Source organism: Scaptodrosophila lebanonensis, unplaced genomic scaffold, assembly GCF_003285725.1.
Source record: "Scaptodrosophila lebanonensis strain 11010-0011.00,11010-0021.00 unplaced genomic scaffold, SlebRS2 tig00000089-arrow-pilon, whole genome shotgun sequence".
In the NCBI taxonomy this organism is placed as follows: domain Eukaryota; kingdom Metazoa; phylum Arthropoda; class Insecta; order Diptera; family Drosophilidae; genus Scaptodrosophila; species Scaptodrosophila lebanonensis.
This window is the reverse complement of record NW_022060565.1, coordinates 3698854-3726160: the sequence shown is the minus strand read 5'-3', so window position 1 is coordinate 3726160 and position 27307 is coordinate 3698854. Positions and strand designations below refer to the sequence as shown.

General features: G+C 40.1%; 5 protein-coding genes across 5 annotated transcripts; 4 read left to right on the top strand and 1 right to left on the bottom strand.

Moving 5' to 3' along the window:
- The first annotated feature begins 57 nt into the window (after positions 1-57).
- On the top strand, positions 58-3146 carry LOC115626868 (probable methylmalonate-semialdehyde dehydrogenase [acylating], mitochondrial). Its single transcript, XM_030522375.1, has 3 exons — positions 58-253; positions 1261-1618; positions 1809-3146. The coding sequence occupies exons 1-3, from the start codon at positions 224-226 to the stop codon at positions 2984-2986; spliced, it is 1566 nt and encodes a 521-aa protein (XP_030378235.1). The 5' UTR covers positions 58-223; the 3' UTR covers positions 2987-3146.
- Positions 3147-4423: 1277 nt separating this feature from the next.
- On the bottom strand, positions 4424-7055 carry LOC115626867 (ATP-binding cassette sub-family B member 10, mitochondrial). Its single transcript, XM_030522373.1, has 6 exons — positions 6590-7055; positions 6317-6523; positions 6055-6257; positions 5717-5998; positions 4910-5653; positions 4424-4845 (listed from the first exon to the last, which is right to left on the bottom strand). The coding sequence occupies exons 1-6, from the start codon at positions 7008-7010 to the stop codon at positions 4573-4575; spliced, it is 2130 nt and encodes a 709-aa protein (XP_030378233.1). The 5' UTR covers positions 7011-7055; the 3' UTR covers positions 4424-4572.
- Positions 7056-7295: 240 nt separating this feature from the next.
- LOC115626741 (septin-1) lies at positions 7296-10425 on the top strand. Its single transcript, XM_030522191.1, has 5 exons — positions 7296-7472; positions 8378-8570; positions 8644-8902; positions 8961-9326; positions 9401-10425. Exons 1-5 carry the CDS (start codon positions 7455-7457, stop codon positions 9642-9644), a joined length of 1080 nt encoding a protein of 359 aa, XP_030378051.1. The 5' UTR covers positions 7296-7454; the 3' UTR covers positions 9645-10425.
- A 1708-nt stretch (positions 10426-12133) lies between these two features.
- LOC115626653 (translation factor waclaw, mitochondrial) lies at positions 12134-21424 on the top strand. The gene is made up of 5 exons (XM_030522058.1): positions 12134-12612; positions 12682-12900; positions 12956-14158; positions 15181-15377; positions 21295-21424. The coding sequence occupies exons 1-4, from the start codon at positions 12187-12189 to the stop codon at positions 15304-15306; spliced, it is 1974 nt and encodes a 657-aa protein (XP_030377918.1). The 5' UTR covers positions 12134-12186; the 3' UTR covers positions 15307-15377; positions 21295-21424.
- Positions 21418-25668, top strand: LOC115626652. Its single transcript, XM_030522057.1, has 3 exons — positions 21418-22461; positions 23189-23270; positions 23339-25668. The coding sequence occupies exons 1-3, from the start codon at positions 21443-21445 to the stop codon at positions 24695-24697; spliced, it is 2460 nt and encodes an 819-aa protein (XP_030377917.1). The 5' UTR covers positions 21418-21442; the 3' UTR covers positions 24698-25668.
- The last annotated feature ends 1639 nt before the right edge of the window (positions 25669-27307 follow it).

The window sequence follows — 27307 nt, the reverse complement described above, 5'->3', positions numbered from 1 at the left end:
CACCATACACGCGCGCCTCGCAACGTTGCTCGCCAAAACTTGGCACAGCTTCAGCGCTAGCTTTCAGTTCTAGTGGAACCACCGGTTTGGCCAGCCGCACTCATAAATCGAGCGGAGTACCGTTTCCAGACCCCTGAATAACGTCCTGTGTGCAGTGTTATTGTGTTCTTCTCAACTTTACCTAATAACACAGATCTAGATCCCACTCCTTTGACCGAGCAACATGTCCCTAGTGCGTTTGATTGGTGCCGAGGTAAGAAACAATAACATACATTTAATCAATAATACCCCCACACACACACACACACATACACACGCCCATGCATACACACCTCTATTCACAATAATAATACGTAGTTGTAAAAGCAACACAGGCTTGCTGAGAAAGAGGCGAGTGCATATCTTTTCCTAGACATATTTACATACATTTGTACATACATACATGTACTTACATGTATATTACATCTTACATGTGAGTGTGCAACTAAATGCTTGTGTAGTTGTATGTTGTCAATTGAGGCTGTAAATTGCAGTCCCCCCCCCCCCCCCCCCCCCCTCCCAGCTCCTAGTTCTTCCGGCCCTTGTGATCATCGCTTAATTGGCACTGACCGTGAAAAAAAAGAATTCAAACCGCCTGTTACGTAATTCCGCTCAGTCAGATAAAGCGACGTCCAACAACAACAGGTGGAAGCAAGCAAAGAGAGATCCTACAATGTATTTACGCATTTACATTCCTACAATTGTGGAGCGGCATGTGCTGTAAAATGTAATAAAGTGTGATGCATTTAAATACAACATAATAGTACTGGCTAAATGCCAACTGTTGGCTCTGATAAAAGTAGGCGTGGCAACTACGCACTTACACATTACATGCATACATATGTACATATACATACATACATACATGTACATGTGCATACATATTTGATGTTGCCAACTGAAAGTGAAACCAATAGTCTGTGATCTGCATTATTTTCATTTCTGTCGTTGGGCGTGCTAATAATGTTGAGGTTAAGTGCATTGTTAACACGTTATCATTAGCAATGCAAATGAAGCGGCTCCTTCGCAAGAATGTAAGGCATACACATGCATATACATATGTATGTATGTATTTGTGGTCATTTGCCGGCAACGTAATTTATGTACGCGCCAAATGTTAACGACACTGCAGCTGCAGCTGGCAGCTCTGCCAGTGTTGTGCAACATTATTTCTTGACGCACTCAAATTCCGTTAATTTTAGAATTTTTGATGATTTACAGGCACGTCTCTTGGCAAAGCGATCCTATTCATCCGCTGCTGTACCCACAACAAAACTATTCATCGATGGCAAATTCGTCGAGTCGAAGACCACCGAATGGATTGATGTACACAATCCTGCTACCAATCAGGTGGTGACACGTGTGCCAAAGGCCACACAGGACGAGATGCGCACTGCGCTCGAGTCGAACAAGAAGGCCTTCAAATCATGGAGCAACCAGTCCATTGTGTCGCGTCAGCAAGTCATGTTCAAGCTACAGGCACTCATCAAGGCGAACATGGGCGAGCTTGCCAAGAATATCACCCAGGAGCAGGGCAAAACCCTAGTCGATGCGGAGGGTGATGTGCTCCGTGGCTTGCGTAAGTGGCTCACATACTTAAATACATACATAATTCGATTAGATAATGTCAATGCGTATATAAATTTATACATACATACATATACGTATGTACCTACTTATGGGTGTATGTATGTATGTAGTATATAGTATACATACATATGTATGTAGTATTTTATATTGCTTAACATTTTGCTTTATACCATCCGCAGAGGTTGTCGAGCATTGCTGTAGCATTCCTTCACTCCAGATGGGTGAGACGGTTGCCAACGTGGCACGCGACATGGATACCTACTCGCTGGTGGTACCACTTGGTGTCACCGCTGGCGTTGCGCCCTTCAACTTCCCCGCCATGATCCCACTCTGGATGTTCCCCGTGGCCATCACCACCGGCAACACCATGCTGCTGAAGCCTTCGGAGCGCGTGCCCGGCGTCACCATGATGCTGATGGAGCTTCTGAACGAGGCTGGCTGCCCACCAGGCGTAGTCAATATCATCCATGGCCAGCATGATGCTGTCAACTTCATCTGCGATGCCCCTGAGATCAAAGCCGTCTCCTTTGTAGGTTCCGACACGGCCGGTAAGTACATCTACGAGCGCGCCGGCAAGAACGGTAAGCGCGTGCAGAGCAACATGGGTGCCAAGAACCACGGTGTGGTGCTCAGCGATGCCAACAAGGAGAACACTTTGAACCAGCTTGCTGGTGCTGCATTCGGTGCTGCTGGCCAGCGCTGTATGGCGCTCTCCACAGCCGTGTTTGTGGGTGAGGCACAGAAATGGATTCCCGACCTGGTCGAACGCGCCAAGAAGTTGAAGGTAAATGCCGGCCATGTGCCCGGCACTGATGTTGGTCCCGTCATTAGCGCCGCCTCACGTCAACGCATCAACGACTTGATCGAGTCGGGCGTCCAGGAGGGCGCGAAACTCATTCTTGACGGTCGTCAAATAACTGTTCCCGGCTATGAGGATGGCTACTTTGTCGGCCCCACCATTCTGACCGATGTGACGCCCAGCATGAAGTGCTACACAGAGGAAATCTTTGGCCCCGTGCTGGTCATCCTTAATGCCGACACCCTGGACGATGCGATTTCCATTGTCAATGCGAATCCCTATGGCAACGGCACCGCTGTTTTCACCACTAATGGTGCTGCGGCCCGCAAGTTCGTCAACGAAATCGACGCCGGCCAAGTGGGCGTCAATGTGCCCATTCCCGTCCCTCTGCCCATGTTCTCGTTCACCGGCACCCGCGGCTCCTTCCGTGGTGATCACCACTTCTACGGCAAGCAGGGCGTCAAGTTCTACACACAGACCAAGACCATCACGCAACTGTGGCGCGAGACTGATGTCACCCACACACAGGCGGCTGTCGCCATGCCCACCATGAAGTAGAAGTAGAGCATGTAGTTTTGAAGACGCATGGGGCCACCGTATAGGCGTGGCTCACAAACCTAGATACAAAGAAATTATTGCATTTATTTTTGTGCCTGTTTATAGAATTAAGCTGAACGTGTAAAAAGATTTAACAATAAACTGTTTACTGTTTAAAGAACTCTACTGATTATCGTTCCTAGAGAAAAATACCTCATATTTAAACTGCCGGTAGTTTTCGGTGTCGTTTTTCGATTACATAACATTGTTCCCAATTAGAGCTGTGCGCGTGACGAAAAATGTAGTCACGATCAGGCAAGAATTTTTCCTTCCATTATTGAAGTTTTGAGGACGCACGGATCCAGCGTAGAGGCGTGGCTCACAAACCTAGATGCGAAGAAATTATTGCATTTATTTGTGTGCCTGTTTATATAATTTAGCTGAACGTGAAAAATGATTTAACAATAAACTGTTTAAAGAACTGGACAACTCGATTATCGTTCTAGAGAAAAATTCCTCATATTTAAACGGTCGTAGTTTTCGGTGTCGTTTTTCGATTACATAACTTTGTTCCAAATTAGAGCTGTGCGCGTGACGAAAAATGTCGTCACGATCAGGCAAGAATTTTTCCATCCATTATTGTTGTTCTACAATTTTTTTGCTCCCAATTCCTTTATAGATAAGTACCTTGAAAGAATCCGCATAATAAATCGAATCATTAACAGAAAGTGGATGAACTGCCTTTAAGTGTTCAAATCAACATTTGACTAAAATTAAATATCAATTAAATTCCCATGTTCTCCATAATGATGTAATTGAAGTAAAATCAATCATCGATCGATAAATTGTATGGAAATGGAAAAAACATGGAAAAAATGATCGTAATAGTTTTCTTCATTTTAAGTTCTTGGTCATGTTCTGAGAGTGTTTTATAGTTGGTCCTTTGCTTTGGACAAAAGACTTGGCATGTAGACACCGCTTATTCGAAAGCAGAACAAGGTTCTGAAATATTTATAGTTATAGCTGATTTATCGTTTGATCCATGCTCTATTGCATATAATTTTTTAAATTTGATTGATTTTTTTAAATTATAAAATATACCTTTTAAAATATTACTTTCTTTGTGTAAGCATAACTAACCAAATTTTCCTTGCGTTATATAATCAATTCTATGCTAGTTATGACAGAACACATGCATCAGTATGTGGATTGGCAGGACCTCTTCCCAAACGTTATAGAGATTTTGTGTTTAAGAGCAATATTAAAGTATTACATTTCCCATAGTGCTAGTGATGTTTTCTTTTGTAGTCTAATTATCGTACCACTTTTTCGATATCGTATCATTATCTGTTTTTGTGAACCACGAATCACGATCACGCACACACTTAGTGCTCGTAAACGGCAGTTTTCAATTATTTGTAACCCATAATCACAAAAGACAGACACAAAAGACAAGAATATTCTTAACATGATCAATTTTATTGATTTTTGAACACATAAAACACACGATGCCTTCTGTACTGGTGCTCCAAGTACAATATAAATAATCACAACTAGCCTTAAATGAATAAAATCCAACACCGCATTTAGCATAGGATTGAGGTATATCAAGACCTATTTGCGCCAAAGGCCTGTTTTGAGACCAGCTCCCGAAAAGCGCCATCTCTGTTGCCCATCAGCTCATCGTAGCTGCCCTGCTCGACAATCTGGCCGTTCTCCAGCACGGCAATCTTGTCTGCATTCCGTATGGTGCTTAATCTATGTGCAATGGTCAGTACAGTGCGTCCTTGGACCAGCTGGTCCAGAGCTCTTTGCACCAACTCCTCAGAGACGGAGTCCAAGGCGCTCGTCGCTTCGTCCAGTATGAGAATGATAGGGTTCTGAGTCGAAATAGATAGAAATGTTAGTGTGTATGTCATTCTTGATGGTCCGCTAGCCCCTTACCTTGATCAGGGCACGTGCGATGGCTACCCGTTGTTTTTGACCTCCACTCAACATCATGCCACGTTGACCGACAAGCGTTTCCAAACCATCGGGAAGATGACTAGTGAATTCGTCTACGTGCGCCTCTCGCACCACCTGCTGCAAGAGCTCCTCACTCACTTGCTCGCCCTGATTGAGGCCGTACAGAATGTTTTCGCGTATGCTGCCCGAGAACAGCACTGGTTCCTGGGTGACTGCGCCGACATTGCTGCGCAGCCATTGAGGATTTAGGGTGCGCAGATCAACGCCATCGAGGAGCACACTACCGCCCTGCGGATCATAAAGGCGTAGCAGCAAAGACGCTATGGTCGTTTTACCCGAACCAGATCGTCCCACTACGGCCGTCGTTTGACCCGGTAGCAGTGTGAGGGAGAACTCCGAAAGCACCTTGGAGTCCGGTCGGGAGGGAAAATTGAAGTCCACTGCTTGGAAAACAACCTCGCCGATAGGTTTCTTCTGAGGCACCAGGCCCTGGTCGATGGGTATCGTATACTTGCGGTCCAATATCTCCCAAATGCGCATTCCTGCGCCCACGCCCTTGTTAAGCTCGCTGTAGAAATTGGAGAGGCCGTTCATTGAGATGGACACGTAGCCGGCATAGATCATGAACGACGCCAGTGCACCAATTGTAAGCGCATCGGCTAGCACCAGAGTACCGCCATAATATAACACTGATATGATGATGAAGTTTCCCGAGAAGCCCGTCTGAAACAAGAATAACATCATTGTTCCTCTTATCTGATATTGCTATTATTGTTGCTTACGAACCAGGCCAAAAAATATGGACTTCGCTCGCACTTCTTTGTAGCCAATTTCAAGAGCCTCGTCCAGCTTGCGATCAAATGTTTCGCACTCCTGCTGCTCACGGCAAAAGGTCTTGACCGTCTTCACATTGCCAAATCGCTCCTCCGCGTACTTCATTATCTCTGCGTATTTGTCTAGCTCTGACCTCGTGATGCGCCTTACTGCGCGTCCATAAACAATGGCAATGCCCGCCATAGCGGGCACAACCAACGCACTGACCAATGCCAGCTGTGGCGACGTGTAGATCTAGAAGAGATTGATTGCATCAGTTTTCAAAAAGATTGATGGTTAAAAAGCCGTACCATCATGCCGGTGCCAACGCCAATCATTGCCAATGAGCGCAACCCATCGGACACGTTCTGACTCAGCGATCTGCCCACCATGAAGGTATCATTGCTTAGACGGTTTATCAGTTCGCCAGAGCCCTTGGTATCGAACCAGCCCACCTCCTGCATCAACATTGAGCGATAAACGCGAGATCGCAATTCCCGCACCATGCGCAGAGCTGCAATTAAGATTTAGGTGAGACCAACCACCAATGCCGTTGGGGGAATGTTCATATACCTGCCGAGCTAAAGAGATAGACACGTGAAAAGTTCATAACACCGCCCAGTACGAACACCCAGAAGAGCATAAAAGAGTATTCACGCAGACTCGCGAGAGCCGCGCTATCCAATCCCGACTTATTAAACACCACATCGATAACCTTTCCCAAAACGAAGGGCACGGACATGGTAATGGCCGAGGATACAATTAGGCAGCCAATTCCAGCTGTAATTCAAAACATAAAAAGAAAGCAGTTAGCAATGGCAAACCCAAAAGGCAGACTTATCGTACCTAGTAGCACGTACTTTTCCGATTTGGCCAAGCTCAGCAACCGTGCATACTCCGACTTTGGCATTTTTACGGGCGATATCTCAACATTATGTGCGTTCGGCTCCCGCTTGCTGTGCTGTGCCAGGCCCCGCCGTATGCTTGAATGTACGCGCGATACCCACATCCACCTTGCACCCAGAAGCTGCTGTTTTTGTGTTGCCGGTAAACGGCGCGCAACCGTGCAGTGGTGTCGCAGCAGTTGCAACGCCTGTGGCTCATTCAATGGTCGCAGAAGTGTCTGTAACCGCTGTAAGTGGCTGTTATATGAACCTGATCCTGAACCGAAACGTATGTTAAAGTTTTCTGCTGTCACGGCGCGTCGTATCTTTGAGACGCGTAGACTTGTGCAGCCGTGTGTCAAACGCGTGCAATTTAACAGCATTGTGTTTTACGCCAAAAATTTATACTATTTATTAAAGAAAAACAGAAATTTGTCAAAAAGAAATATAACCTATGTAGTTACAAAAACAACTGTTTCTATAGGACTGATATCCCACAGCTGTTGGCTAATTTTTGTCGAAGTGGCAACGCCATGTATGTTATTGGTATTGTGGAATTTCCATAGCATACATTTCAAAACTGTATCATCGATACCAGACTGTTTACACTCAAAATATCGAGTACAGGCGAAGATATATCGACATCATCGTTGCTTCGATGCGCTTTTACATCCCTAGTCTAGTTAATTTCGTTCGTCATTATATTTTGTGTTTTTTAAATTATTTTTGAGTTTATAACACTACAAGATTCTTAAATTTGCCAAGGAGTAATCTATTTCGCTGGTGGAAGCTCAGAGTGCAAGTACCAATAACAACCAATAATTAAAATGGCTGATACAAAGGGTGTAAGTACCGCACATTTAAAGCGTTTGTATGCATATATGTATGTATGTACATACATACAATACTAAAAATGCATAAATACGTGCATGTGTAAATATACATATAGATACAAAAAGACAAACATACATACATATGCATATGTGAAACATGTGTAAATCGGATAGAATGTTCACCTTTAAGCGAGGGCGCGGTTGTCTGCTTCCTCCATGGGTTGGTGGCATGTTACGCTCGCTTCACACATCTCTGTTCCTTTTCACATTGCTCTGTTATCCCCACAAATGCATGTACATTTGCATACATACATACTTGTGAATGTAAATGCATGTTTGTATGTATGTACTACATTGTATATCGGCACCATACATATGAATGCGTAATCGTATGTATGCATTCTTCCGTTGATTAATTCGTCATTCAATTTACAATTCTCCCTCTTCGGCTTAGCTGATTAATTTATAAATACATATGTATGTACATATGTAAATATATTACATGCCGGCAATTATAAAAAGTGCATTCTTGGGCTTTAAAAACGATCATATTTACAACGAAGTCTGGAATTTTATAAAGATAACATGTTTTTTTAAAGCAAGTTTTCGTTCCGTCGATCCCTTCGGTCGACCCACTTGCCTTTGTTATTATTGCTCTTATGTGTAGATATACAGACAAGTGTACTGGCATACATACATACATAAATATGTATGTACATATGGACAATGGTATGCATGTATGGCTTGAAAACGTGCGATATGTCAGGTATGTGTGTTTGTATCTGTAAGAGAAATTCGTACGTGCGAAGAATTCAAAACCGCCGCCACTTTCATTGCACACCACCAAACAATAAAAATCTTTTTACTTTTGGCCCATTTTTCGGCGATATAAATTAACCATCTTTTGATTTTTGCAGTTTTCCAGCATTGAAACACCCGGCTATGTGGGATTCGCTAACTTACCCAACCAAGTGCATCGCAAGTCTGTTAAGAAAGGCTTCGAATTTACGCTGATGGTGGTGGGAGAATCTGGTCTTGGAAAGTCAACATTGGTTAACAGTTTGTTTTTAACCGACTTGTATCCAGAACGCATTATTCGCGATGCTATAGGTAGGTAGTGGTGATTCCAGTATTATGCCTTTAGAACGAAAAACTTAGTAAATGTATTGCCTTTTTCCTTTAGAGAAGCAAAAGCAAACTGTCAAGCTGGAAGCCTCCACTGTCGAGATTGAGGAGCGTGGCGTTAAGCTGCGTCTAACTGTTGTTGATACGCCTGGCTTTGGAGATGCTATAGATAATTCCAACAGCTTTGGGGCAATTTTCAAATACATTGATGAGCAGTATGAGCGTTTTTTGCGCGACGAAAGCGGCCTAAATCGTCGAAATATTGTCGATAATCGCATACATTGCTGCTTTTATTTTATATCACCATTTGGCCATGGGTAGGTCTTTCATGTGAAAATCGACAACATAGAAATTAATTTGATTATTTGATTTCAGTCTCAAGCCTTTGGATGTTGAGTTCATGAAGAAATTGCATTCCAAAGTTAATATTGTGCCGGTCATAGCCAAAGCCGATTGCTTAACGAAAAAGGAGATTTTGCGTTTGAAATGCCGTATCATGCAAGAGATCGAGAGCCACGGCATTAAAATCTATCCACTGCCTGACTGTGATTCAGATGAGGATGAAGACTACAAAGAACAAGTGAAGCAACTGAAAGAAGCAGTGCCTTTTGCCGTTTGTGGCGCGAATACCCTCCTCGAGGTGAAGGGCAAGAAGGTGCGCGGTCGCCTATATCCATGGGGCGTTGTTGAAGTGGAGAATCCCGACCACTGTGATTTCATCAAGCTGCGTACAATGCTCATGTAAGTGTAAAAGATCCTCCACTCTAGGAGCTAATAATATTACTAATTTCATAACCTCTTTTATGCATATAAAGTACACATATGCAGGACCTGCAGGAGGTTACACAGGAGGTACACTATGAGAACTATCGATCAGATCGATTGGCTAGGGGAGGCAAAGAGAATGGCACCAAGCCGGAACGTGAAAGCATTGTACCCACACAGGTAAACACCGTGCTGTCCGAAAAGGATCGCATTCTGCAGGAGAAGGACGCAGAGCTGCGACGCATGCAGGAAATGCTTGCCCAGATGCAGGCACGCATGCAGGCACAGAAGTAAAAGCTAAATTCATGTAGGAGCAGCACGATGTTGTGCAATTTATATATTTATATACAAAAGACATACCACATATATTTTTTGTACGCATATTTAGTTGGTGGCCAAACGCATGTTTTTTCTTACTTAAGTTTTAGGCGCTACCGATCACACCCAAACACTTGCAAAAGGTGCGTCTAATGCAACACGAAGGGCGCTACGTATGTAATTAATTTTTTTTGTTTTAGTATATGTTTATGCATTTTGTCTTCGGAAAAGCAACTATATACCATTTAATGCTACTATTCATCTATCGTGATTTTTATTAGTGTATTGCAAAAGCAATGCAATTGCTCACAACTATATAATAATATAAAAAAAAAATAACATGAAGTCCAACAAATCTCGAACCACACACACACACACTTCATATCACTCCTAAAAGTAAACACAAAAACAACTGTATTCCTATTATGTATTTAGACATGACTCGTCGTTATCAACAAAGAATTTGTGAAAATTCTTTTTGTATTTTTACCGTATTTACATATTTTACGTTAAGTATTCAGCTGATATATATTGTATGTATGTATGTTTACCATTTTCGTTTATTATTGGTCTCAAAGAGAGGCGGCTGTAGCTATAAGTCAATGGAGCATCTTCATATATATATAATGCGATACGGGCACGTATATTGCAACTAAGCTTTCGATTTAAGACGTATGCGGTGGAGTCTTGAAAATTAATCAAATGTAAACTAATTTATAAGCTTTAGACTCGGCGTATAAATATGTATGAACAACTATGGCTCTCAAGTATTGTTACTCTCATTTAATTACAAATTGCGTTAAGTGCTGTCAAATTGTTTTACGTTAAAGCTTTGCTCCAAAACTAACAAATCCTCCCAGCCTGCTACAAAAAATTCTCTTTGATGTTTATACACAAATAATATCTAATAGCTTAAAAATCAGCTCCAACAAAAAATTGCAACATACGCACACACACACAAGCATTAAAATAAATCTTTTTTTATTGTATACACTTATATCTATAAATTTATGAATATACATGCATATATGCTTTTTATACAATTTACATCTGATTTATTTGTTCAACCGGCAAACTAAAAAGACGAATCAATAGTTACCGGCTGCGGTGCGGTAGCCGGCAAATTTTAATAACCGATAACAGGTCAATCGGTCCTAGAGTACGTATACATATATTTTTATTTTGTGGCAGTGTTTTTTTAGAGAGATAGTCTGGTAGCCTTAACTGATGTTGCCAGAAAGTACAAATGTTCAGCACATGTTGTGCCGTAGAGCTGGGGAAACATCGATGTTTACCAACATCGATGTTTCGATTTTTTTGGGGGAAGAACATCGATGTATCGATGCATCGAAATTCCACTAACAAATTTTCAAACAAAAATTAATATACAACATAGGGCACTTCGTTTTGATTTGTCTTATTTATAAAGGTACAAAAGGGTTTAAAACAAACGATATTTTTATAACTTCAAATAATAAACTAAAAACAAGAGAAAGTATAACATAAAAAATTATAGTTAATGACTAATTTCAGATAAAACAACAAAACAATATTTTCATAAATTGAAAGAATACAAGTATAACAAAATGAAAAGCATAACATAAAAAATATAATTCATGACTAATTATTTGAGATCCACTCATTTTTGTTAATATAAATGAGCATGTCTACATTCTTTGATTTAAGCGAACTCCTTTTTTCGCTAACTATAAGTCCAGCTTTGCTGAACATGCGCTCACTTTCAGTGGACGTTGCAGGAACGCAGAGGTACTTGCATATACATGCCTTAAGGGACTTATCATTATACTCTGTACATGAAATGTACAGAAGTATATTTTGAGATCTGTAAATAAAATGCTTCGTATTTTTTGTCTATAAACGACAAAATAGAGCTTGAGGTCGTTGGTAGTTCTTCAATTGGTGGTATTGCCACATGTTTGATACACTTTACCACATTTAAGGCATTTAGCAGACTTGCCATCCTTAGACTTAAAGAAGAAATTCCACACAGTTGACTTTCCATATTTTGCCCGTTTATTAGGACCACCTTCCTCAAGTTCCTTATCCATTTCAGTTGAGTTTGCATTACATAGAACAACATATTAATATATGTACAAATAATGAAAATACACATACACAAATAAGACTGCAGCTGCAAGATAAAAATTACATTTGCTATTAGATTCTTTTAAAAACTTCTCCATTTCCAAGCACTGCCAACACCAATATCCATCTATAATATTAGTAATTTGTTCTGTATTATATTAGGGGATTTATTAAAAAAATGCAAATTTTAGCTTTTACTTACCTAGCTTTTCCCGCGATTTTTTTTCAAGTAGTAAAAAACATCGAAAATCGGAAATAAAACATCGATGTTTGGAAAAAATTGCAAAACATCGATGTATCGATTTTACATCGATGTTTCGCACAGCACTATTGTGCCGTAACCGGTTTGTTACTTACGCCTTACTGGCGACTTAGATAAAAAATGTTATAGTCCAAAAATAACTAAGTAAAAATGTACAAAAGCGTTTGCTGGACATTGTTCTACAGAAATGGGCGTGTAGTTAAACCCTCGACGCTACGACGTTCACTCTGCACAACTAAGACCCTCAGCTGCAGTTCTGGTGCAACTGAAGAGCCGCAGACACAGGATGAAGTAATGCGAGAGTTTTCCAAAATACCTGTGCAACGCATCCGAAACTTTAGCATCATAGCTCACGTAGACCATGGTAAAAGTACACTAGCTGATCGTCTGCTTGAGCTAACAGGCGCTATATCGCAAAACACGGGTCAGCACCAAGTGCTGGATAGCTTGCAGGTGGAGCGTGAGCGCGGCATAACTGTAAAAGCTCAAACAGCGTCCATATTTCACAAGTACAAGGGTAAACTGTATTTGCTCAATCTGATAGACACTCCCGGCCACGTTGATTTCTCCAACGAGGTGAGTGCGGCCCAGAGTGATGACATTTTGTCCTTAAGCCATAATTCTAATCAGTATGTGTATTTGTAGGTCTCCCGCTCGTTGGCAGCTTGTGATGGAGTCATATTGCTCGTAGATGCCTGCCATGGTGTCCAGGCCCAGACTGTTGCCAATTACCACTTGGCTAAGCAGCGGGAGCTGGCCGTTGTGCCAGTGCTTAATAAAATTGATATTAAACATGCGAATCCCGACCGGGTGTGCAAGGACCTCCAATCGCTGTTTGGGATTGATCCAGCTACCATACTTAAAGTGCGTATTTATATCTATGAATTACAGTTCACCTTATTCCTGTATTTTTAACTAGATCTCTGCCAAACTGGGCACTGGAGTACCTGAGGTGTTAGATCGGGTTATTGAAGCCATACCAGCACCTAAAGTGAAACGTGACAGTCAGTTTCGCGCGCTAATATTTGATAGTTGGTTTGACAAATATCGCGGTGCTCTTAATTTAATTTACGTGCTTAATGGAACACTTGCACAAGGACAGGATATACAGTCGCTGGCCACGAAGAAGTTTTACCCTGTCAAAAGCATATCGGTGCTGCGTCCTGCTGAATGCCATGTCTCCTCTTTAGCTGCCGGTCAAGTGGGCCTCATTGCCTGCAACATGCGCAGCAGCAAGGAGTCTATTATCGGGGATACTATTCATCTGAAAAACGAGCAGGCCACAGCCGCCGGCAGCTATAAGCCACAACAGCCGCTAGTCTTTGCAGGCGTCTTTCCTGTGGATCAGTCCAAACATGTATCACTGCGAAGCGCCATTGAGAAAATGGTCCTAAACGACTCGGCAGTTACCGTTAAAGTTGACTCTAGTCCAGCGCTCGGACAGGGCTGGCGTTTGGGTTTCCTGGGTCTGCTGCACATGGAGGTATTCTGCCAGCGTCTGGAGCAGGAACATGGAGCCGAGCCCATCATAACAGCACCATCAGTCACGTATCACGTGGTTTTGAGCAATCCAAAGATGATTAAACAATCTGGTAAAGATACACTCGAAATTTCCAATGCAGCTCTCTTTCCCGACCCTATAAACATAAAGGAGTACTACGAGCCACTCGTTCTGGGCACAATAATAACGCCCACAGAGTACGTGGGTCAAATTATTGGTGTCTGTGTAGAGCGGAGGGGCGTGCAGCAAAGCTCCATAAACATCGACGACTCACGCATTCTGATGAAATACATTTTACCCCTGAGCGAGATTATTCTAGACTTTCACGATCGGCTGAAGTCCCTCAGCTCGGGCTATGCTAGTTTCAGCTATGAAGACTACGGCTACCATGAGACTGATTTGGTGCGCCTGGACATTCATCTAAACGGGCGGCCCGTGGAGGAGCTGTGTCGCATTGTGCACACCTCAAAGGCGACAGGAGTGGCCCGCGACATGGTCCACAAACTGAAAGATCTGATTCCCAAGCAGATGGTGCAGATCGCCATACAGGCGTGTGTGGGCAGCAAGGTGCTAGCACGTGAAACGATCAAAGCCTACCGCAAGGATGTCACAGCCAAGCTGGTGAGTGAAATATCTTGTTTCTAATGATACGTATACAATATATTTATTTAAGCTTCACAATCAATATTGTTCGGTTGTTCGCTTCATTTCCCACTGGATCAAGGATAAATCTTAATCCATTATTAAATTAATAAGTTGAAGCAGCATATTGGGGCCCAGAGAACAATAAATTTCACCTTAAGTATGACAAAGTTGAATGCCTTCGCTGTCTGCGAAAAAAAAAAACAGAAATTGTTGATGAAGGGAAATATTTCCGGCATAAGTATTCCCACTTCACAGAAGAATAAAGAAAAGAAAGCATGCAAATATATGCATACAAATATAAATAATATAAATAAATACATATGAACATATTGTATGTATGTATGTATTTATGTGTACAAGAAACTCTCCTGTCGGGCTATGAGTTGACGCCCGTTTATTATAGCTATGAAGCCACATACTTACATATGTATGTACATATCTTGTATGGGTCGCATATCTCCAGAAACATTTGTATGTATGAATACTATGTACATATGTACATACTTATGTGACCACAAATGTAGATATTTTTATCAGAAGGAACAAAAACTGTTGAATAAGCGGATATGTAAGTGTATACGAGAGTAGTTCTTACATGTATGTACATACATATGTATATTATAAAAGAAATATCCAAGTTTGGTAGAGTTAGTTTGAAACATAAACACATACATACGTATGTATGATTGTATTCGTACGCATAGACTATTTGACAGAGCTCTACTATTGTTCCTAACATAAAAGAAACAAGAAACGGTTGGATAGAATTTTCCTACAATGACAGCTTTAATATACCCATATGTACATATTCCAGTGTATATAAACATACATACATATTTATTTAATATGACAGTCTAAACATGAATTACTTTGTATTAAAATTAAATTTATTGTAAGTGTATTCGTATAACAATATGTATGTGATTATGCATGTAAATACGAGAATGCAGTGAATTATTTTATTTAATTTAATTTATTTATTATATTTTTCATTTCAGTATGGTGGAGATGTGACGCGTCGTATGAAGCTGTTGCGTCAGCAAGCGGAGGGAAAGAAGAAAATGCGCATGTTTGCCAATGTTCGAGTTCCGCACGAGACTTTCATTAATGTGCTGAAGCGTTGAGCTTCCGATGCATGTTGAGTGACCGATCAGACAAGACATACAAAATATTTAGATATTCGGAACTAATTTAGGTGAGTTGTGACAAATGATCATAAAGTGGGCAGTTGCTGTGAGCCTTTCACATGCAGTGATAAAACAGCCTGGAATAAAAATAAATATACATACATACATATGTATGACAATGATATGTACATACATATGTATGTATCTATGGGTATGTTTGATTGTATAAACAAAAGAAAGGGGATGTAATGTTGACGGCTTATCGCGAGGGAAATGTTCACATAATACCGTAAATATGCCGTTGCTTTTATTACTACATTTCTTATCAATGTATGCATATATTTGTGTATGCATATGTTTTCGCTCATGTAATAACATTCGGGTTTGTGTCAGATCCCATCGTAGTACCAGTGGACCCGTTATAATCACAATATACTGAATTGAAGATAATGCAAAACTCAGTTGGAGTGAGAGAGAAAGGTAAAAGATATAGATTCATGCTGGAGCATGGTGATAATTTAATCCGATTGTATTGTTAGTTAGAACCTGTCCACAGCACTAACTATACGATATTTCAGAAATCATTTCTAGACAAAAGCAGTGGGGTCTTGGTATGTTTAGTCTGCAATTTCTTGTAAGTCTCTGCTTGCTGACTACAATGAGTTCATAAGTGTTGAGTGCGCATACAACCATTCATATACATATGTATATGTACATACATATGTATGTATGTACGTATTATTAATATATGTACATACATATGTACATAAATGTGTAGTTTGCTAAAGTACCCAGAAAGCCAAACAGAAAAATGAAAAGACTGACAAACAGCTGATTTTGAACAAATTGAGATTGAACAAAAGAGTATTCACAAGAAAATACAATGTTTATATAAAAATAAACTAATTTCAGCTGTTGGCGCTACCTTATATTATGTATGTAGCTTCTTTGTTTTTTTCCTCCTCTCATGCTCAATTGCTGTGTCATTATCAACTACTTTCTCACTTGCACGTCCACCAGCATACCAATACGACTTGTTGTACTATATATGGGTGTGTGTGTGTATGTGTGTATATACGCATGTTTTCTACTTTAACTGTTACAAAATCATCTATGTACATACATATGTATGCTGATTTGGCCGATGTCTGAAATGTTGTACGCCCCCGAAGATGATAGTATATACTTAAATATATATTTTGTAAACAACTTTTCTTAGATTTAATTAAATACTTTTTATATTATTTTTGATCAATGTTCTTAGCTCATTTGATGCACATACATACATATGTTCATTTTTGCATACTGCCTGCAGTTTCCAGAGCATATGCTCTCCCGCGCTCTCAATTCTCTACAGTTGTTTACAGTGCACTCTGGCACACATACATACATGCATGCACATGTACAATAACAGCTGTGAGATTGTGAGAGCGCCATTGTTTTGTGGTTTTTGTTTTTTACGCTCTGCAGTGGCTGCTGATTTTGAAGTTCACTTGTTTGCCATTCTCGGCATTCATCGCGACTGCCGCGCTGTCGCTTTGTTGTTTTCGTTGTCGCCGTCGCCTTTGCTGACGTATTTTGTGTTCAAAATAATTGAAATATTTTTGCTAAGAATATGTTTATTTGACTCGACAATGTTATAAGTTTGTGCATGCATTCACACATAAATACTTGGGTGCACATGTCCTCGCCTCCTTTTCTCTTTGTGTAATAATTAATAGTGCTAAACCGTTAACAACAAACTATAAAACCCAACAACAAACTACAAACAAGTAAGAAATTCAATAATCACGTATGTGAGCGACTATTGTATACTCTTAAGCGAACTACTTATTTACATATGTACATACATACATGAACATGTGTACTGACATAAATATGTATGTATGTATGGATGTACATATATGTACTATATTAAATGAACAAAAGAATGTGCGATAGCGTTCTCAATGTGATGTTAAAACTGCCACAACCACACACAAAAAAAGTATGGCATTAAAAAATGTTTGTAAACAGTTACTAGAATATTTCCCTACGCGGAATAGTCATAGACATATTTCGGTAAAGTTTTTTATTAGGTTATATGTATATAGTACGTACATATACATACATACTTGTGCAGGTATATCGATACTCCCAATACAGGTATATACGCGACGAAAGTGTTGTATTAAACAACTCACTCAAAAACTTGTATATATATATATATATATATATATATATATATATATATATATTATTACGAAAGTGTATATATCAGCGAAATGCGTATTGTGCGATTAAGCTTTTAAAATTTGCTACATATATCGAAACATTGTCTGGTTAAGAATATGTTAATGTGCAGTACTGAGTTCTAAAGAATCACACACTGCGTATACGTACTATTACCTGCGACAGCCCCATTACGTATACGTATGTTTGTATGTACACACATGCATATGCTACATCTAAATAAATATGTGAAATTTAATGCATAAATTATGTACATAATTATAACATATTTTAAAATTATTACATGAAATTCTGTGTATGTACATATAAATATGAGTAGTTACTTGTCTAATATATTTGTACATATGTTTATATATATGTATGTATGTATTAAGTATTAAATTATACAACATATGTACATGCGTTGCGAAATTTGTTTTAATGTCTAAATTCCCTAATTGGAAAGCGTAGAGAACAAAAATCGAATTTCCCTGACCCTGAAAACCAGCGAACGAACTCACACTTGGCCGAAAACGAAAAACAAAAATGAAGCGAGACACTGATAGAGTGCATAACTGTATCCTCCCGCCACTGCCATCGCCCCACATTCACACATACATATATAGAAGTATCTCCAAGCTAACAACCGAGACTGGCCGAAGCCGAGATAGCCCTGTCTCTCGCTCCCGGCAAGATGTTTGTTGCACATACATACATGCATGCATATTCACGTTGTTACATACATACATACATACTTAAAGTGAACGCACAAATCGTAACATCAACACAGTGAGCAAAGAGAGAGAGCGAGTAGAAGTGTATTTAAATGTCCAATTGGCGTTAACGGTGGGCGGTTGGTTTTGGGGGCTATGCGCAATATTACGCGTCTGTAGATGTACGCGAGTGTGTGTTTAAATGCATGTGTGTGCTTTGTTCTATTCATTTGTTGTGTTCGCTGTTGCTGGTGACCTTGAAAAATAAGTGCGCTGCATAGCGCAGGATAGCTATATACAAATAAATGCACACATACATGCACACATACGGTGGGTGGAGCCATCGGCACAATCGTTGATCACAACCGTTAGATGTTGTTAAGTAACATCAAGTATAGACCAAAAAGTAAATGCAAAAGTCCAAATTAGAAAACTGCAATTGCAAGCAACAAGTGAGCAATATCCAATTATATACATACATACGTAAATACAAACATATGTCTATGCACTCGTATGTATGCATGTGTAAGATGTTTGCCGTTGTGGAAAGTTTTGAAGCAACTGGAAATATTTGTTAAAATAAAAAGTTCAACTAACTCAAATTTGAAACGTTTTAAATTATTAAACAAAAAATTGATTTCACATGCTTTCGTGGATGGATGGTGCAGCTGATTTTTACCAATAAGGTAGAGCAGCAACAACAAATCAAACAGCTGAGCTCCCCACACTGGCGAAATGGAAGAGAGTCAAACAATAACAAGAGAACAACGAAAACAACAACTGCAGCAGTATACGTTCAATACACTCTCTTGTTTGTGTGTTGTCTGTATGAAGGGTGGGGGAAAAGAAAAACAAAAAAAGATGGTTGTTGTTGCTGCTGCTGCGCGCAATTGAACTCAAAACTGAACGAACAGACGGCGGCGCCGACGACAACGTCGTCGTCATTTTCAATTCACAGGCGAGCTGGTGCTCTCCATAGTAGACAGCGCACAAACAAGTCAGTTTTCATTCTCATTTGACATCATCAACATTGAAATTTAATTAAACAAGAGCGCTCGTTTCGTTTATTGGTGAAATTTATCGTAAATAATTTAACTTGATTTATTTTAGTCAGTACTTTATTAATGCGTAAGCACAATACTGGCATTTTCATTTAACAATCGTGTCCGACGCAATTACGTTGAACTTTTTTGCATACATCTATCTGTATGCTTCATACATATATATGTACGTTTGTATAGTTTTTTATTTTTTGTCACTTGTACGTACTATATATGTAGAAACGTATGTAAATTCACCAAAAAAAAAAAAAACCAACGTCATCAGCTGTTTTCAGTGTGTGTTCGTGTGAGACTGTGTTTTATTTAATTTGCTCTTAAACAAATTAATTGATAATTTAACAAAAGCAATGAAAAGGGAAGTGCGTAAGTTTTGTTTGAGTCCACTGCCTCCAACAATAGGACGAATAACATAACCTAGAATGCAACAACAACTTTCTGTTTGAAGGTTATGTAGCCGCCGCGTCACCGCCCCCTCTTTCATTGGCATTGGCTGATTTGGTGTCGCTTTGGCCTTGACCGTGTACGCTTCACAACAACAACAATACGGTATAACAGCTGACAGCAGCTGCAACATTTCTGCTGCTTCGACCAAGTGGCAACGCTGTATACTCTTCGTTGCTCAAAATACACTTGTGCAAAATTGGTATCGAATAAAAAGCAACTCAACCAACACAGAACCAAGTTCAAAGCAATAGCAACAAAACTAAAAAATTAAATAAAAAAGCGTACGGTATCTGTGAACTACACATACAAAGAAAAACTGCGCGCATTCGCACTCTCGCTACTCGTTCGCTCATGCCCACACACACTAACACACTTGTTGTACACGTAGCAGTATTCGCGATAGTTTTGTTGTTCCCCCATCCATCCCAGTCACTAAGAAGGCTGCGATTGTGCATCACCCATAAAAAGAGTGGAAAACACAAAAGAAATATTTAATAATTTAATTGTATTAGTACGTGTAGTTCATATTTTTATTTTTTATGCAAGTGTAAAAAACAAAGAGAAAAGCTTTTTAAGTACAATGCAGATATTGCAAACTGAGATTGGCGAAGCGCAAGCGCAGTGTTGCAAAATATCATGAATTGAAAACTTTTCGCGCTGCGTAGTATTTATTATTCGGTTGTTTTTATATTGTGTTTTGGTGTTTTTTTATTGTATATATATACATACAGACATACATATAAATTTATACATATGTATGTGTCTCGTACACCTGCGACAGCACTTGGTATATTTTATTTATGCGATATACATTGCGTATATGTATATGTATGTATGTATATGCGTTTATTGGTAGGCATGTTGTGTATACATGTTTATGTGTAAATTTGTTTCATAAATTTGCAATGAAAGAGAGAGTGACTGAATTAAAAAAACCAAAAAGGGTGCCATTGTTGTTCATTGTGGCGCCCACGCTTATTGCTTTTGTAGGTGTTTTTCTGTTCTTAGTGCTTTTACAAATACGCAATCAAATTTCATAATAATAGTCCCTATATTATTGTGTTTGTGTATTTGCGTCATTTATGTACATATGTATGTTCGCAAAGAGCGACCAACTTTCAAATCGTACACAAACACAGCAGCTGATTTGTTTTAGTAGTTGGCGCACACGCACACAATCTTTTATGCTCACTATTTTATATGGAGCTCTCGCTCGCGCGCTCTCACTCACACACACACACACATACACACTGAACACCCACTTCCACTTTTGTTCGCTTATTTTGTAAACAAGTCGACAACGACGGCACCAACAGCATCAAGTAGCAATGCCCAGTGTTTTCAATCCTGGCGCATTGTTAAGCTGCCGTTACAAGTAGGGCCCAGTTTTCCACTAGAAAAGAAATTACAGCGACAATATTATTTTTCATGGAATTTCTCGGTTATAAGTAGTGGGATATGACATTAAACATATCAAAATGTTGTTATTATATACATACATATGTATGTATTTACGAGTATATGTATTAATATGTATATTTCAATTTTCTTTGCAGCGTATTATGTTTTTGACTTTCAATAAAATTTGTGGAACTACAACGCTGTCAACATAATCGATGCCTTTATTCTCATCAGCGGTGGTTGCCAGCAATCGGCCGGTGGATCCATATTTTTGCACTTTTCCTATAATACAGCCCCGAAAATATGAACAATAGCGGCCTTAAAACGTTTTCAACCATGGAAATAACAGCCACAGCAACAGCAGCAGCAACCGAAACAACAACAATAATAGAGCACAATAACAATAAGAATATACAAAATAAGAACAGTAACATGGCAGAGGCCGCACCAACAGAATTGCTCAAAACACCACAACATAAGGGTGCTAGTTTACTTAAAAAGTACTATCGCTTTATTTACACACCAGATGATATACTTAAACCAACAAGAAACACAACAGCCGCACCAGCAACTACATATGCAAATACCTCAACCTCAACCTCAGCAAAGATCACCAAAGAGCAAATCTACATAGTCCCCACTCAAGGCAATGGCAACATTAACAAGCAGTGTTTGCAGGCCGTAGATGGGGCAGGAGGTGGGAGCAGCAAAAAGGACTCCACCAGTGCCATGTCGTCCTCGTCTAAATTAAGAAGTGCCTTCATTCAAATTACAACGCCAGCAGATTTAACGGCAACATCGGCAGTGCCACAAGAGCAATATCAGCTTCAACAGCAACAGCAACGCACTGAGGACCAAGAAAATGCCTTTCGACGCATCGAAGATGTACACAACTATGCCAAGCTACAACAGTGCAGTTATTCAAATGATGGCAGCACCGAAGAGGACGATGATGATGACGACTGCGAAGATATTGAGGCGCACAAGTCTGTGCCTCCAAAGTCACCGCCAGCGCCAATACCGTCGCAGCCTTTGCCTATTGTAGCCAGATCCACATGCAAAAATGCCATCGACGATTCTGAGGAGCATGTGGATGTTGAGACTGTCACGAAGAGGGAGGAGGTTGAATTACATGTCAATTTGATAGACGGTGCTCGCGCCCGTATGGCAGAAGTCCAGTCAAATGGTCCGAACGCCACTACTGGCGCTGATAACGAGATGCGTCCTGAGCACCATGCACGCCGCCCAATGAACGCGTTTCTTATCTTCTGCAAGCGACATCGTGCCATTGTCAAGGAGCGCTACAAGTCGCTAGAGAACCGGTAAGGAATCTCTCTCGCATTTGAAAATTGATTTATCTTACTCGTGTAACAACCGATTCTCACAAACAAGAAGTATCAAAAATTTGAATATTCCAGAGTTTTAAACGAGGGCTCTCACTAGAAGTAGTGGGCACATTTCTGAAATGAAATTGTTTATTTAAAGCAAGATTGAGGTCTAAACAATTTAATTATGTATAAGATAAATTTATTGTTTGTAGAAACCAGAACATTTTTATGTAATTACATTTATTTTATATATTTCAAATTATAAAAACCATACTACCCATATGTAAGTATAATAGTATATACATATGTACTCGTATATAGTAATCGAATTCAGAAGAATGTTACGAGAAATATGATCAAGCATGAATAATACACGTCAATATTATGACTTACAACTTTTAAGCAACTGAAGTTAACTTAGTATACAAAACTTCTACCAGGAGTTCTTTATCTGTCCTAAAATGTATTAATGGACTATTTATGATCTGCCGATTCCTTTCTGCTTTCTTTATATGCAGATTTAGGCCCCTTCGTAATGGACTATGATGCGGATTTCTTCAAAAATCCATGCAATAAAATATAATTTTTTATTCCTTTGCAAGTAATTCTATAAATGTTGAAAACGTACGAAATATTTATTATTATTATTGTTTTAAGCCGCCTTTTTATGGAATTTGGCAATCCGTTTAATAAATGAATATATTTTTGTATGTTTTTACAGAGCTATTACCAAGATACTTGGCGACTGGTGGGCCGCATTGGACGAAAACGAGAAACAGTGTTTTACCGATTTGGCACAGCAGGTTAGTGAATATTGCTTAGTTACGTCAGAGTTCTATTATTCATACTTTTTTTTTTCCTTATATCCCAGAATAAGGATGCATTCTTCAATGCCAATCCCAACTTCAAATGGTACAAGCTGCCAGCGCCGCCATTGCGAACGCTTGCCACGCGGCCCAGCAATGCCAATAGTAGCAATATTGGCCACAGTAACAACAACATATCTGGCGAGGATTATGCTCAGCAACTGCAGTGGATCGCTGGCAACCCTCCTCAACAAGGACTAATGGCTGCTGGAATGTCTGCGGCGGCTGCACTGCCACCAAATTATTTCAAGCTGGCTGATGAGACGCAAATGGGCGAGCTAAGTGCGCTGATGAGTGACAATGCAGGGGTCCAGGACAAGGCGTTGGCACTGCAGCAGGCGCTGAGCGAGACAACACAATTCCTAAGCGCGCACATGCCCAATAGCCAAGCTAAGAGCATCAGTAGCAGCTACCAAAAGCGCACCCTGCTCCACGATAGCGCCAGCAACTCCAGCGAGGAGGACGCCAGCTTTGTGTCACAGTGCAAAAAAGCGAAGACAACGCGATCCTGCAAGGGCAAAATATACCAGGAGCTCATCAACTCGGGCCAGATTGCGGCCATTGCCAAGAAGAGCAGCAAGAGCGCCAAAATACAGCAGTTGGACGCCAGTGGCACGCCTCCCATTTCACCACCAGAACATTATCATCAACTGCTGGATGCCGATGGTCACTCATCTCCACAGTCGGCACACAAGCAGGATCGCAGCACTTCCGAATGCAGCAGCAATGGCGGCATCGGCATGACACCCGACTTTGATTTGGAGGAGAAGATCAAGGAGCTGCCGGCCCTAAGTCTAGATGCGTATTTGCAGCGCAAACGAAGCAGCAAGAAGAAGAAGAAGTTCAACCCAACTAAAAAGCAACGCAACTCCAATTCGAGCAGCAACAGCAGCGCTGTTGGCAATAAAAGGGCGGGCTCTACCATTTGTGCCACATCCTTCGCAACTGTGACTGGGGAGGAACGACAGCAGGAAGCGCAGCAGGCGGCAGCTGCCGCTGCTGTGGGCAGTCAGAAACGGAAGGCACGCAAGGAGAGTATCACGCGTCGCAATGTTAGTGCTATTGAACAGGAAGTGGCCTCCATACTGCCCCTGACGATCAATGGCACTTATTATTTTAATCAGACAACATCGGGTGCTGCGCCAATGCGCATCCAATCCTCGGCAGCGACTCTAGGCGGAGCTGAAGCGACTGGTGCCGCTACAGCTGTAGCCGTGCCTGCTGAGAATGTCTCGCCACCGCTCTCCTCATCCTCGGCATCGTCTTCAATGTCGGCCTACGAGCAGCAATTCGATGTGACCTCTACCTCAGATTTACTCATTCTAGCCGAAGTGGCCGCCAACCGCACTGAGCTGGCCAATTAGGCCAGTCAACAATTAATAAAATGGGAATAGAAGACGAAGGAGCCAAGCTCCGGCACAGCAACATGAACAGGAATGGAAAAGGAATGATGATGGCGTTATACAGATCCTTGTTGTTTATTTAAGTTTTTGATTTATCAAATCGCACGCGCACCTTTAATTTTATCGACAATTGTGTAATTGTTGTCATTGTTATTGCCGAGCACCGAGATTGCCAAGTGCCTATGCTACGGTCTAACTGTAAATTAATGTATGCAAACACACACACACTTACACAGACAGACAGACATACACAAACACACATTATAGTAGTAGTATGTATGCATGTATGTATGTGCTAAATCTATTTGTATGTTTAAACCATTGCTGTTGTTGTTGCCCGTGGCTGATGGAAGATGATTAGATGAAATGAAGTGAAATGAGAGGAGATGTGATGTGATGTGATGTGTGTGTGTGTGTGTTAGTCAGTCAGTCAATAGTCAGTCGTCAGTCAGTTGTACATGTGCAGAAAAGAGACGGGATGCGATATGGAACAGACATTCGTTGATCTACAATTTAGTCAATAATTTATAGAGAAAGAAAGGGGGGAGAATAGTAGGAAGGATGGAAGGAAAGAACTAAATGCAACGGTAGTAGTGTAGAGAATACTTATTTGTTATTGTAGACCACAAAATGGTTTTATTATTATATTTTATTATTTGATTTTTTTTTAAAATGACTTGTTCTGTTTTTGTTAAGTTTTAAACGAGCCGTGTTGCTAAACAACAACATCCATACAAACCATACACACAAACAAACATACACCAAGCAACCACCCATACACATAAACACACCCGTGTATGTGCAGCGCTTATTAACTGTTAATGAATATTATTTCAAATAGTTATAATTTATTTTTATTATCAATCTGGCAAGTTTACCCAAAACAATATACACACTTTTATAAATATAGTATATGAAAATTTGATAATGTATTTCATTTTGATTTCTGCTATAAAAAAAAAAGAAAACGAACATATTTTAAGCGGGTGAAGAAACCTACAACAACAATTGCAATGCGATTGTAATGTGTAGTTGAAATAAATTTGATTTAAAACAAATAACCTTATACTGACTCATGAATATGTGTGGCTTTCAATCTCATCATACTGGTATACGATTTCAATTAGATGCCTTTGCAGCTGGGCGAGCCGCATAATATTGTGTTTTATTTCAATGCCTCGTAATAAATTCTGCTTACAAAAAATCGCTTACATAACTGCTTGACAATAATTGGCTAACAAGTAGATTAATGTCACATAGTGGAAAAGTTCGAAATACTATTAAGCTTACTATATCTAGGGATTATAGTCTGCAATACAAGCTTCAGCAAAATTTGTTCTCTAAATAAAGTTCATTAAAATTATTAACCATAAATTAAATAGAGAGAGACAACAAATCAAGGTGATGAAAATTGATAAAAACTCAAAGTAAATGTCTAGTTGTTTGGTTCCATCAAAAGTCGTCTGAGATTCTACTACTCAACTAAAACGCGTATAAATACCCTGTAGTCCTTCAACTAAAACAAATATTGTTACATCAATTGTCCGTATGACAGCCATATGATAACAATTTCGATTATCACAAAAATACGATGAACCAGATTAGAGAGAGGAGTCATAAAAAAAACGTAATAAATAACTTTTAAAATATCATGTGCCATTATAAAAAATGAACAAATGTCCAATTGAGCTAAGATATCTTCATAAATACCGACCTATCCTAAGGCAGCTGCCTTATACATATGTATGTATGTACATACTTGTATATAAAATGAAAGGACTGTATACATATGGACATAAGTATAAATTTGCCCTGCGCATGGATAAAGGACAAGTCGGTAACTAAGTTTGCTGGCTGTTCATAGAACACAAAATAAACACATCATAGTATCAGGCGAACATAAATAGGGAGCAAGGTACAGCTTACACATCTTCGTTATGTAATATACTGCTGTCGACCTAAAAGAATTACTAAGCACTTGCACATGTAGCTGATTTCTGTTTGCCTGGTATGCTAAGCCTACAAATTCATACTTTGTAAAACATATGTACATATGTACATAGGTATGCCCCACCGCAGGGGTACATAGTATTTGAAAAATTTTCCATTGTATACAGCACACTAAAGGAGGCATATCAAATATAAAATATTCTTATTTCACCCAATTATTCATCTGTATGTGAGCTAAAGCTGTGCGCGTGACAATTGCCGATTTGGTGAGCTTTTGTAGTTTCGTAAACTGTCATGAAATCGCGCATGATATCCTCTCACCCGCTATTACCGATAGTTTCGGAAATCGGAGATAGCGCGATGGTTTCTAGTATAAGATCGAACTGCTGAGCTGGTCAGTTAAAAAGCTTTCAGTCGTTGCATAAACTAATCATGTTCTTGCAGGACTTATACATGCCAATATTGTATGTCTTATAATATAAACATTTGCCAGCAATATCTTCAAAAGCAAAACACTACAGACAAAAAGGCAGAACAGTCAGATCCAAGGGCGTAGCCAGCTTTTACCAAAGGGGGGAACGCCCCCCCCCCCTGCCCACCATGCGTACACCCTTGGTAAGA

What these genes read in the sequence shown, in the direction of transcription:
- LOC115626868 (XM_030522375.1), top strand. Translation starts at nt 224, where the DNA reads ATGTCCCTAGTGCGTTTGATTGGTGCCGAG. An exon ending in TGCGTTTGATTGGTGCCGAG is followed by an intron (nt 254 to 1,260) that starts GTAAGAAACAAT and finishes GATGATTTACAG; the next exon opens with GCACGTCTCTTGGCAAAGCG. An exon ending in TGATGTGCTCCGTGGCTTGC is followed by an intron (nt 1,619 to 1,808) that starts GTAAGTGGCTCA and finishes TACCATCCGCAG; the next exon opens with AGGTTGTCGAGCATTGCTGT.
- LOC115626867 (XM_030522373.1), bottom strand. Translation starts at nt 7,010, where the DNA reads ATGCTGTTAAATTGCACGCGTTTGACACACGGCTGCACAAGTCTACGC. An exon ending in GCGTTGGCACCGGCATGATG is followed by an intron (nt 5,999 to 6,054) that starts GTACGGCTTTTT and finishes AATCTCTTCTAG; the next exon opens with ATCTACACGTCGCCACAGCT. An exon ending in TCGCACGTGCCCTGATCAAG is followed by an intron (nt 4,846 to 4,909) that starts GTAAGGGGCTAG and finishes ATTTCGACTCAG; the next exon opens with AACCCTATCATTCTCATACT.
- LOC115626741 (XM_030522191.1), top strand. An exon ending in CATTATTCGCGATGCTATAG is followed by an intron (nt 8,571 to 8,643) that starts GTAGGTAGTGGT and finishes TTTTTCCTTTAG; the next exon opens with AGAAGCAAAAGCAAACTGTC. An exon ending in ATATCACCATTTGGCCATGG is followed by an intron (nt 8,903 to 8,960) that starts GTAGGTCTTTCA and finishes ATTTGATTTCAG; the next exon opens with TCTCAAGCCTTTGGATGTTG.
- LOC115626653 (XM_030522058.1), top strand. Translation starts at nt 12,187, where the DNA reads ATGTACAAAAGCGTTTGCTGGACATTGTTCTACAGAAATGGGCGTGTA. An exon ending in ATCCAGCTACCATACTTAAA is followed by an intron (nt 12,901 to 12,955) that starts GTGCGTATTTAT and finishes ATTTTTAACTAG; the next exon opens with ATCTCTGCCAAACTGGGCAC. An exon ending in AGGATGTCACAGCCAAGCTG is followed by an intron (nt 14,159 to 15,180) that starts GTGAGTGAAATA and finishes TTTTCATTTCAG; the next exon opens with TATGGTGGAGATGTGACGCG.
- LOC115626652 (XM_030522057.1), top strand. Translation starts at nt 21,443, where the DNA reads ATGAACAATAGCGGCCTTAAAACGTTTTCAACCATGGAAATAACAGCC. An exon ending in TACAAGTCGCTAGAGAACCG is followed by an intron (nt 22,462 to 23,188) that starts GTAAGGAATCTC and finishes ATGTTTTTACAG; the next exon opens with AGCTATTACCAAGATACTTG. An exon ending in TTACCGATTTGGCACAGCAG is followed by an intron (nt 23,271 to 23,338) that starts GTTAGTGAATAT and finishes CTTATATCCCAG; the next exon opens with AATAAGGATGCATTCTTCAA.